Raw genomic sequence first — 12,547 nt, forward strand, 5'->3', positions numbered from 1 at the left:
CTTGGCTGGCTGCTAGATATCTTAAATCCCAAACAATGCCTGGAGTTCTCAGCTACCTGCCCTGGCCATGTTCCCAGATTTCATTCACAAACACATTTTTTATTCTACAAGAGGAATTAAACAAAGAAATGTATGGAAGTAAATGCTTCTGTCTTTGAAGTTTGGGATGATGCTAGTGAACATATTCTGCCTGTGAATCCCCCACGTACTCTTTTCCACTTTTGTGTCAACAAAAAGATAATGTAATTTAATTTTTACAGCTTGTAAATTAGCAATAATTGACTGAGCAACCTTAGAAGAATTAATTCATCTAAAAGTCAGGTGACCTGATAGGTATTTCAACAGCACAGTTAAACTTAGCCAAATCGATGTAATCACAAGAGAAGAAGCACCTATTATTGTCTCAGGAGGCACATCCAAGCTAACTCTGTGCCACACTGTCCTCCCTTCTTGCTGCCTTGATGTTGCAGGAAGTCCCCCGACAAGACTTGACTCAGATCTTTAGTGTTCAGGTCTGCTCTTTCCTGCTTTTTTTGTGATAAATCTGTATGTTTCAATTCGTTTACTCGTGCTCAGCATCCACAAGCAGCAGCCCGACTGTGGGGTTAGGAGCTATCTCCATCCTCAGCACCTCTGAAACCTCTCATCTCAGGAGGGTTCGCTGCGGACGGGGGACCGCGGCTGCCGCTGCTCGGGACGCTGATCCCGCCGACTGCCGGAGCCGGCCCCGCTGCTCCCCGCTTCCCTCGGCTTTCGGTTTCACTTCTGGCTCTGGGCAGAGTGTTTCCTCACGGTTTTCGTGTGCTGAGAAACAAGTGCAGAGGTGGGATGCTTCCAGACACACAGGGATAAAGTCCGCAGAGGTGAGTCGGTAAAATTCTTCACTTCAAAGTAAGAAATGTGAATATCGAGGTGCAAAGGTAAAGCGCTGCTCAGGAGTTCGGGTGATTTCCTTGATACTGGATTTTTCTTCACTTGCAAGTTAGCCAAGTCAGCGCCAGTTTTTAAAGTTCTTGCTCATAATGTTAAAACTGTATTTCTTTCTTTTGCCCACCTGAAAGGCTGTCCCTGAATTTTGACAGTGGGTGTGTGCTTTCTTCACTGGACCCCCAGATACAGCTAAAACACCTAAAGCTGGTTCCAGACTTTTTACAATGAAATATCCAGGAAAAGGCAGCCCATTTGGCCTCGCTGGAAGTCAGCTAAAGAACCTGGTTTGTGATTGCGCAGTACATTTCTTCCGCCTTTCAAACTTAAAGGTGAGCCTGGCCACAATTGCTGCAGGAACCAGCAGCTGGCTGGTCACCCTAAAACAAGCCTTGAGAATGATGCAGACCAGGATGCAAGCTTCTGGCACAGATAAGCTTCCCTTTTGTCTTCCTTAGTGTTTCCAGCAGTTGGGGTGCACAGGAAAGAGGTAGGATAAGTGGTCCTTTATTTTCTCAGCTACAGGGATACGGGGGCTATGCATAGAAGCAGCTGTCGGCAGGACCAAGAGTTTGTTGTCCCCTCCTCCTCCCCATTTACCGGTGGCAGATAAGTGGAGAGCCAGGCTATAAGAGCTGCAGGATGTGGGTCAGCCTGACATGCAGTACCCAGCAGGGAATTGTTTTTTTCATTAAGGTTTATTTTAACCCATCTTTTGTAATCCGTTGTGTGTGCCTTTGCAATGTTTTATGTCCCTCTATCCCTTGCTTGTACCCCCACTCCTACTGGATTATACAACTGTCTCCCCTTAGATGGCCAGGTTGCTCCCAAAAAGGCAGCCATGAGATTCCCCTCTGGCCACTATAATGTGACTTCTTGCCACTGGAGCAGTACTAATGCATGCCCTCTGAAAAGGCATGTCAGCTATGGAATCAAACTCTGCTGGGGTCTGACCTGCTAAGCTCCTGTTTGGCTGCAGGTTACACTGTCAACTCCTTAGAGTGTTTTGTTATGCTAGTGGAAATTTGTTTCTTTAGAAAACATCAGTTATGAAGAATTCTTCCTTTTTTCTATACAAATGTGCAGGCTTAATTTCTCTTCTCATTTCTTGTTTCATTGTTTGCTAAAGTGTGATAGTCTAATGTGCTCAAAGCTCGATCATATTAATTAAACACAGCTTCCTAGCAAAGGAAAATGGGAGCTGTAGAAGAAAGAAAGCTCACACTTCCCATGAGTTAGTCTTTTGAGAGGCTCCTCTAGCTTCCTGCTAAGTCTAGGCAGGTTTATTCCCATCTAAAGCCTGTTCTGTACTGGGGCACTAATAGCCTTCTCTGCCTGGGAGCCCATCCTGCTGAGACTGAACTAATTGGTAAATTGAGGTTGGTAGGTAGGTTCCAAGTTTGTTGGCAGAAGGCCATACAGATAAGTGTGTATCAAGACTGGAGACACTGTCACACATCAGGGTTGAAAGTATAAGCTTTCTATTTTTTAAAAAAGAAAAATATTGAAGACAGGAACCTAAGCTTACTGTCCTCTGCTGCAGCATGAAAAAAACGTTCTGGCAAGCACTCACAATGTATGTTCTCCCTCTACTAAAGATTAGTTCTGTAGAGAATAATATGGAAGATACAGAGGACTCTTCTTTTGATTAGAAGAAATGCCATTTAATTAGACAAGCTCTATGACTCAGAAGGCTAGTCAAACCCTTCTGAGCTCTCACAGCTCTGCTCTCATCAGAATTTTTATGGAATTAATTTTCTTTCTTTGCACAATAAAATTTCATTACAAGATCACCAGGTGAATTTAATGGATACCAAATGGAAAAGGAACAAAATATGAAAAAGCCTAAGATTCATTAGAAATGTAATGACAAAACAGGTAGAGACATTGAAAATTACAGTTTCAGTGTTGATATCCTAATCTAAATGACCAAAAGATATAAATGGAGTGGAGTATATAAATTCTTAAAGGTATAAGTTTTCCTGAAAGTATTTGGATAAATATATTGAATCTAGGGGCAGTGTCTCCTCTACACCTTGGCTGTTATCTGTTTATTTCTCTGATTAGGTTGGTACTGATTTATTTTGTGTGTTCTTACTTTCTCATATATGTTTCTATAGCCTGGTATTCCTTCTTTCTTTATAAGATGGAAAGACAGAATTTTGTGTGATTGACTTGTAAAATAAAAACTGGCAAGAACAGTAAAAGAAAGAAGTGATATATTATGTATTTTTACTGCATATAACTATAAATATTTTAGATGTAATTAAGCTCAGAGATTAGTTACTAATATTGAGATGCTTATGTACAATTTGTCATGTTTATTGTATTTTATGAATGTTAAAGCAATGCAAAGTTAATCAGAAAAGAGAAAGCGATTGGAATTGTTCATTGATAATAGATAAAGTTGGTCGCTTTTTGAATATATCTATTTTTGTGCAAAACAATGTTGCTTTTAAATAAAAGTATTTATTTAGAGATATTATTAGACATAACTCTTCTGCAGAAATAAATGCAGAAAAAATTCATGGGTTAAAAAACCACTGTTTGCTTACTATGAAATCACATATTTTTTAAGCCTTGCTTGCTTAGCTTTCAGTTGAAGACTCAAGTCATGTCGAAATGATTGTAATCTGCAGTGTTCTTTTTGCCTTTGCAGATAGAATGATGCGAAACGCTATTCTTTGGTGGAGCAGCTTATGTGTCAGACTGATGTTTGTCTTCTGGCCATGTGCATCAACTGGAAAGCAATGTCATATCCAAAATGAAATGGCTGACTGCAGTCACCTAAAGCTGACTCAAATTCCCTCTGATCTTCCAAACAATATAACGAGTTTGGACATTTCTCATAATCAGCTAAAACAGCTAGGTCCTGCAAATTTGACCAAGTACAGCCAGTTGGTTTTCTTGAATGCAGGCTACAACAGCATCTCTAAACTGCAACCAGAATTGTGCCAAAATGTGCCCCTGTTGCAGATTCTGAAGTTAGAACATAATGAATTGTATAAGCTCCCTGACAGAGTCTTTGCTTCCTGCACCAACCTGACTGAGCTCAGTCTAGGATACAACAGACTAAATATAAAAAATCATCCTTTCAAAGCCCTGAAGGTAAGAGTTAGAAATACACCTTTTCATGTAAAGTATAAATGGGAAATTTACTGTATTGTCCAGTGTTATGCAGAACTTCCTTGATATCTCAAAATACCCAACATATAATCTTTCACTGATTTTTGCTGCAGAAGAGGCCTTGTGGCTTCTTCTGTTATAGCATGTTGGAGTCTCAGTCATCTTTGTGAGTCAATGCTCTCCATTCCTTTTTCCGTATTGCATCCCTTTGAAGCATCTCTCCCATGCAGGATGTGTGCTGAGCCAATAGCAGCAGCAGATGAGAATAGCAAAGTGGATGCTGTGGAATCTGAGCTGCCTGGGTAGCTGGTAACCTCAATTCTCAAGGTTGAGGTTTAAGTATTCAAACCAGGAAGGCCATTGTTTAGGCTGAATGTAGTGTCTCTCAGGACTTTAAGAACTGAGAAAGAGTAAAAATGTTTTTATTGTACCTTTACTTTCTCTGGTAGTTTACATGTGGTTAAATATTCTTGTCTGTAGCAGAGATTGGGGGACCACCACAGAAAGCAGGGAAGGACTATTTCACTATCTTTGCACCAGGCAGGACTCATGCAAAGGGAAGAGCCTAAGGACAAAAAAAAGTAAAGTAAGGACAATGTGTAGGTACTAATTGTCACTCAGTGTTCCAATGAGTGTGCATGTGGTTTTGAGTCAGTCTGAACTTTCCTGCTAAACTCAGTATTCCAGCACAATTGCATGAGGTGTACTTGCTTGCATTGTAGGACTGCTGGCACAACTAAATACAAGCGAGTGCAACCAGCTTCCATGTTGGGAACTTCACCTTCCTCATTCCATTACGGGGCTGGACCACGCTGAAAATGTATTAAACATTGCACGGAATGCAATGTTTAATACTGCAGTAGTTGTAACTGCAGCCAGCTGTAGACTTTTGCATTTATCACTTTATCTGAGGCAGGATCAGATGAATCAGTGAATCAAGGAACTAAATCTACTTTGGTTTGCAGTAGATACATTAGCAGGTTAATACCATTAATACCATGAAAGTTACTGGTGTGAAAAATTCAGAATACTTCTTCCAGTAGGAGCTTGAAGCTGCCATTTCTGTATTATACATTTATTTTAAGTGTAGTATTGCAACTAATTTCTAATCAGTTATACTCTAATGAAATATTCCCAATTTTTTCTGTGTATTACATAAAATCAAAATTTAAAAAAAAATTGTACTTTTTTTTCTTGCATCTTCTCTCCAGAACTTGAAAATTTTGGACCTATCTCATAATTCTTTGAAGTCAGCCAATTTAGGATTGGAGCAACAGTTGGAGAAACTTCATGTACTCATGTTGGAGAGCAATCAAATCACTGAGTTGAAAAAGGAAGACTTCAGTTTTCTTAGCAACACCTCATTGAATAGTCTTGATTTGTCATCAAATCCACTAAAAGAGGTAGGAAGCATTTCAACAGAAATTTAACAGGTGTAAGTATAAAATGGAACTATCCTTTATGGTTGTATGGCATTTACATTACAGTTCTGATCCACTGAGGTCCAAAACCCATTCTATTTTATACAGCATTCCTCCTGACCTCCAGCAGTGATTTACAGAATTACTGTTTTGCCACTGAAATCAGCAAAGGCTGGTTTCATGTAGATCAGAGGTCTCAAGCCAGACCTAAATTGAGATGCTCTTAGAATCCTTACCAGCTATTTTCTGTGCAAAACTTTTTTTGCATGTGCTGAAGGTGAAGGCCCGACACACTTTCTAAGTGGGTAAAAAGTGTGGTACTGTGCAAGTCTGATTATACAATCTAGGTTTCACTTCCCAATTAATCAAAGAGAGTGTTCAACTTGTGGCTGTGAGAACATCAGAGAAATAATCATTTCAGAAACATATACCCGCTCCTTTAAAAAAACCCCACGTGTGCTTTGTCTTCCATCTGTGCTATCTGATCTGCTTTTCAGTGTTTTGATTCTTTGAAGAGTGATGGTTAAGTGTGGCAATTCTAAACTGGTTGCCCCTCAGCACATGAATACTGAATTTCCTTGGTTCATTTGGGTTTTGTTTGTTTCTTTTGCTTTGTTTCCCAGTTGATTAATCTCTAAAAAATAGGTACCTTGAACCTACAAGAATATTTTAAGGTGGTATAATTTTGTATCTCTGCTAAGAGTGAATCCCACCATCCTCATTTACTTGGCCTCTTCATCCCTCCCTCTTCCTGATACCAGCTTTTATGAGGCTAGGTGCTGGACCACTGGGGAAACTCTACAGGTGTTTTGGCTTGGTTAGCTTGTAGGCACACTCATTCCCTACCTGGTTCATTGTGTGACTGCAAGTGGGGCTATTCTGGCACAAGGATGGTAAATGGCACTACTCCTTTCTTGGGCGCTGCTACTTTGTGCCACTTTCAGCTACTCTGGTTTTGCAGTACTGCTATTTAAAAAGCAGCCTTATGCATTTGAATCATTCTGAAAAAGGGAGTATTTAATGCCTCAGCTGATAGCTTAATCAAGATGAGGGGCCAGCACTATGATAAAAACTTGCGATCCATACTGTGAAACCAAGTGTATAGCATTAGATTTCATAGTAGCTTCGGCTTGCACAGAGAAACTGGGTTTCTTGTCTGTCTGCAGACCTAAAAACTAGTAAATTAGTATACCTAGCAGATACCAATAAAAGGAAACTGAAGAAAGATATCAAAAATTTTAGGATACTTCCAGAGAAGGAGTTTTGGTTGTTGGATACAAACTTGCATCTCACTAAGCCATTTTCTGTCTTCTTCTAAAATAATACTACTCAGATTTATGATAATCATGTTATAAATGGTAGAACTGTTGTCACAAGAGGTGTAAACTCCAAAAAGTGTTTGTCTGAACTTGGCTATTGAGCAGTCTGAGTTTAGGAGTTCTATTCTTCTTGGAAATCACGTTTGAAAGCCTTTCCAAGTTTTCGTTTTATTGGACAACTTTCTTACATAATCCCCTTGTTTAGCTCAAGACTTTTTTTTTCTTGTCCTTTCAGTTTCATCCAGGATGTTTCCATACAATTGGAAATTTGTGTGGCCTCATACTGAACAATGTTGAACTTGGTGAAAATCGCACAAAGAAACTTTGTACAGAATTATCAAACACAGCAATTCGAAACCTCTCACTGAGCCATGTGAAACTTTCCTACATTGGCAAGTCAACTTTCCAGGGACTGCAAGGAACAAATCTTACCATTTTAAACCTTTCCCAAAATTCTCTCTCTGTCATAGAAAATGACTCATTTCAGTGGCTTTCAAGTTTACAGTACTTAAACCTGAAGTTTAATAATATTCGTGTATCTTCACGTTTATTTTATGGATTATCCAGCCTTAAATATTTGAATCTCATAAACTCACTTACTGGGAAAATTGAAGATTTTTCTTTTCATTGGCTATACCACCTGGAGTACCTTATAATGGATAATAACAATTTTCCAGGAATTACTGCTAATATGTTCACAGGTCTGAACAACCTGAAATATCTGAGTCTCTGCAACTGCAACATAAATTTACAAAGAATAACTAATAAAACATTTTCATCACTTGCTAATTCTAGCTTACAGGTTCTCAACCTCACAAAAACCAGAATCTCTACAATAGAAAGTGGGGCATTTTCTTCCCTGGGACACCTGAAAATTCTTGATCTTGGTCTCAATGAAATTAGTCAACAGCTTACAGGTCATGAGTTTAAAGGTCTCAATAATCTACAAGATATTTATCTTTCCTATAATAAAAACTTGACTTTGCAAAGTGAATCATTCATTTTTGTCCCAAGCCTTAGAAAACTGATGCTGAGGAAGGTAGGCTGCAGTAATCTGGCACTTTCTCCTTCACCTTTTCATCCTCTACGAAACCTCACTGTCCTGGACATCAGCAATAACAACATAGCAAACATAAAAGAAGACTTGTTTGATGGACTTGACAAACTTGACATCTTGGATTTGCAGCACAATAATTTAGCCCGGCTTTGGAAACATGCAAATCCAGATGGCCCTGTTCTTTTTTTAAAGGGTCTTCCCAATTTGCAAATTCTTAATTTAAAATCAAATGGGCTTGATGAAATTCCGGTTCAGGTTTTCAAGGGTCTGTTTCAATTAAAACACTTGGATTTAGGCTCAAATAATTTGAATTTGCTTCCAGCAGCTCTGTTCGATGACCAAGCCTCTCTGAATTCATTGAACCTTCAGAAAAATCTGATAACCTCAGTTGAAGAAAAAGTATTTGGCCCACCTTTCAGGAGTTTGAGAAGACTAGAGATGGATTCCAATCCATTTGATTGTACCTGTGAAAGCATTGCTTGGTTTGCTGATTGGCTTAATGAGACCCAAGCAGATATACCTGGATTGAGGTCCCAGTACATTTGCAACACCCCACCTAAATATCATGGTAGTCTGGTTTTGTATTTTGATAGTTCAGCCTGCAAAGACAGTGCTCCTTTTAAACTTCTTTTTGTGATCTCTTCCAGTATTGTGATGCTATTCATTTTTATTGTCCTTACCATCCATTTTGAAGGGTGGAGAATAGCTTTCTACTGGAATATTTTAGTCAATCGAATGCTTGGTTTTAAAGAATTTGAGAGACAAGAGGAAGAGTATGATTATGATGCCTATGTTATTCATGCAAGAGAAGACAAGAATTGGGTGTCTAAAAATTTCATGTCTCTGGAAAAAAATAACCACTTTGAAATTAAGTTTTGTTTAGAAGAACGGGATTTTGAAGCAGGTGTATGTGTATTTGAAGCCACAATTAACAGCATAAAAATGAGCAGGAAGATTATTTTTGTTGTGACTGAACACCTTTTACAGGATCCCTGGTGTAAAAAGTGAGTAGGATTTGAAATTTTATCTGTAAGGGGAAAAATTTCTTAAGATATATTTTAATAAGACCATTTTTTAATTGTAATTTAATAAAAAATAGCATTTAATGAAAAATACCCTCTCAAAATCTACCTCAATATATTTACCTAATATATTGTAAAATATACTTCAAAATAATTCCTAAGTTAATAAAGCTAATTGTTTCACACATACGGTAGTGTATATTTGAATATTTAAGTCAATGTTTTAGGCATTTTCTTGGATGGTTTTTGTGGGTTTTTTGTTTGTTTGTTTGTTTGATTTATTTGTTTGGGTTTTAGGTTTGTTTTTGTTGTGGTTTTTGGGTTTTTTTTTTTGGTTGGTTGGTTTGTTGGTTTTCTTTATGCTTTTGTTTTTTTTTTGGGTTTTTTTTTTTTTGTGGAGGGGCTGTATTTTGCTTTGTTTTGTTTGGTTGGGGTTTTTTTCTCAAGTTAGGCTGACATCTTTGCAGACTGCTTTCCTTAAATCACACATTTGAAGAAGAGCAACAATGAGTGAGACCACTAGCATTGAAAGAATATTTTTGTTTGCCTTTAAATTAGTCTTTTCACTATTTTTATATAGTGGTCTCATAAAGAAAGGGATTTTGCTAAACAAGGCTATATCAAGACAGTACACTTAAATTATACTTTTAGAGCATTATTTTATTTTTTTTTTAGTTAGAGGCAACTAATTTAAGAAAAGTAATAACCATTGTATATCACAAAATAGACATTAAGACCCCTGTTAATCTTTTCTTTCTCTTTTTATTTTTTAAAAGAAAACACTGATTTTGCCTTATTTTTGCTTCAGTTTCAAGGTGTATCATGCTCTCCAGCAAGCTATTGAACAAAGTCGGGACTCCATCATACTGATCTTTCTTGATGATATCCAAGATTACAAGTTGTATCATGCACTGCACCTGAGAAGAGGAATGTTCAGATCTCGCTGCATCTTGAACTGGCCAGCCCAGAAGGAACGAGTTAGTGCATTTCATCAGCAATTAGTGATGGCACTTAAAAGTAAAAGTAAAGTGGAATGATTTTTGAACTACAGATTTGAATTGTGGGGTCATTTTATTGTATATTTTCTACCACTGGAAAATTAGCAAGTCTTCATGAAGGTCTGAAAAGGTTTGTCATCCTGTAAATATATGTAATGGGCGCTATAACTTAAATGTATTTGTTTATATTAATATTTTTGATGATATTTTAACTCAGCTGCACTGAAGTGATGTTAAAAGGGATCATGGTGGATAGTCATTTCAATCAGTGTATTAAAAATGTGGTAGAAATTCTGAAAAGCCATGAGAACCCCTGATGTTCTATGAAATGATGTAGAGTAGAAAAGACAGACTCTCTAAGGGGATATAGAAAAGAAAATGCATTAATGATAAAACAGCAAAATCTTTGTAGAAGGTAGAGTGGACACTAGCTCTTGCTTTTGAAACATGGGGGATTCAGTATCTCCAGCTGGAAAGCTTTCCTTGTGAAACACATTAAGTAACATAGAAAATTACTTCTGTAATTCAAAACAAGAATTTGCAGTTCAAAAGTGAGCTTCAAAGTGAGTTTTAATAGCTTTGTGATTATGCCTTCTGAGGGGTCTAATACTGGTTGCTATCAAAAAGTGACTTTCAGGCTGATGAGTCACTTGATTTAAGAAATTTGGTATCAGGTAAAAGAATTTTTGCTCTTCTCTGGTGAAATTCAGAGAGCTGGCAGGACATTAACACTGAGAGATGTCATATTGATTCTTAGAATGCACACAAAACTGGATGTGGGCCTGTACACAGAACTTGAAATCAATGTGAAGTGTGGCCAAGGCACAGCTGCTGCACCTATAAAAAATGAATAAGGGCACAGATATTTTTATAATATAACGAGAAGACAACTTTGTGGAGAAAGTGGTGCTACTGCAATTTCATTACCAAAAATTTTGTTACTGGTAAAGCAACAACAACAAAAACAAAGAAATTGTTTTAAATAGTATCAGAAACATTATTGTGACCCCAGTTAGAGGTGGAGTGGGAAAAAAATTTCAACACTAGATTAATTTCAATTTTTTTGTTTCCCTCTATGCACAGCTTTGCCTTTGATATCTAAAAAGAAAACTCTAAAAAAATCAGATAGAATTCTGTAGTTCATTTCTTGCATATCAAGTTAGTTTGATTTTTTTCCTGAACATATTTTACAGAAATGTGGGCTAGATGGCAATTGCCAGGGCATTAAGGTTCAAACATATGGCCTAGCAGCTTGAGGCTGAGCAAAATGTGCTTTCAAGAGTGTTTATAATCTTTAACACTGGCTAAAATTTTATGGTGAATTTGAGCACAAGTTATTGTAAATTAGACACAAGGCAGACATTTGTATAGTTTTGCTAAAATTTGATTGCTGCTGCAAGGACCTTTTAAAACTTTGTCAGCTTTTAGTAGGTCTGTGGTCCTTCAATAGCTCAGGGATATTTTTAAATTGCTTTTTCCCCCTAGCATTTCCCTCATCAACTTCAATACCACTATTGCTACAAGAATGCTGTTTTACTGCTTAAGAAAACAGTCCTATACTTCACATTTTAAACAGCTTTTCTCATTATTTGCTATATGTGTAGATGAAAAAATGGGTTTTAATAGGTTTCCTAGTCCCATGGTGATAAAAACCTAAACAAGAGAAATAATTAGTTAAATAGGATTTCTCATGCACTGGAATAGTGAAGGGGGTTCAGATGTCTTCACTTGCTGGGGAAGTCCTGAGTGAAAACAAAACAAGTTCTGTTTACAGCTGAAGTGATAGATGATGATTCCCTAATTACAGTAATAGGATTATCCCCATTGTGAAGCTTTCATCGCTTTCATCTCATCTTTCTCACCTTTTCAGGCGAAGTGACAAATTCTTTCTTCATGCTTAGGCCATGAAAGTTGAGGAGGCAAGTTGGTAATTATGGTGTGTCAGGTATGCACCATATCAACTGTTCTTTCCCTTACTTAAAGACTAACATGTGACACAGTTCCTGTCCTGAATCTGCAGTGACACATAGCACCAGAATTTCTCTTTCCATATCAATATAAATTGGTTAGAAAATGCTAGTAGATCACATAGATCTTATTAGTATTCACCTGGATATTAAAAATAACATAAAGATGAAGAGAACACATGGAGAAATGCCGCAGTGAAATGTGATACAAGAGATCAGACTAGATTATCTAATGGTCTTTTCTGACCCTTAGAGCCTGACAAATGACAGCATGTCTAAATTCTTAAAGATTTTTCTAGTCACTACAAAAGCTCCCAAAATTGGTTTCAGAACAGTGTAAAAAATCTTATAAATGCTTAGGTTTGTAATACAACTAGGAATGCAAACAAGAAGTACTTGGTGATGAATGAAAAATCCCTTTAAATTATAAAAATATTATGTATATGTTCTAAACAGTTATTTTAGTACCTAGATTAAGTTTAAAATAATCTACCACAGAAAAAGACATTATAAAGGTTCAAAATGTATAAAATTAAAAAAAGGTTCATAATGTATAAAAAAAGGGCACAAAAGTAATAATCACAGTTACATCAGACCTTAAGTTTTCCTATAAATTTCCCCTGTTTTTCTAAAGTTACCCACTTCTGTCTGCTCCTGTAGATTTGTTTGACAATTTTAATGAGAGTAAATAAATGCTTTGGTTACTATGA

At 37.2% G+C, this 12,547-nt stretch overlaps 1 protein-coding gene across 2 annotated transcripts; it reads left to right on the forward strand.

Moving 5' to 3' along the window:
* Positions 1 to 754: 754 nt before the first annotated feature.
* Positions 755 to 12,547, forward strand: TLR3 (toll like receptor 3). 2 transcript variants are annotated; one of them, XM_050973809.1, is made up of 6 exons: positions 755 to 863; positions 1,062 to 1,259; positions 3,587 to 4,035; positions 5,265 to 5,456; positions 7,029 to 8,854; positions 9,681 to 12,547. In XM_050973809.1, the coding sequence occupies exons 3-6, from the start codon at positions 3,592 to 3,594 to the stop codon at positions 9,907 to 9,909; spliced, it is 2,691 nt and encodes an 896-aa protein (XP_050829766.1). In that variant the 5' UTR covers positions 755 to 863; positions 1,062 to 1,259; positions 3,587 to 3,591; the 3' UTR covers positions 9,910 to 12,547. The 2 variants fall into 2 exon arrangements, with proteins under 2 accessions (XP_050829766.1, XP_050829765.1); XM_050973808.1 differs by lacking the exon at positions 1,062 to 1,259.

This window comes from Serinus canaria, chromosome 4, assembly GCF_022539315.1.
Source record: "Serinus canaria isolate serCan28SL12 chromosome 4, serCan2020, whole genome shotgun sequence".
Lineage (NCBI taxonomy): Eukaryota > Metazoa > Chordata > Aves > Passeriformes > Fringillidae > Serinus > Serinus canaria.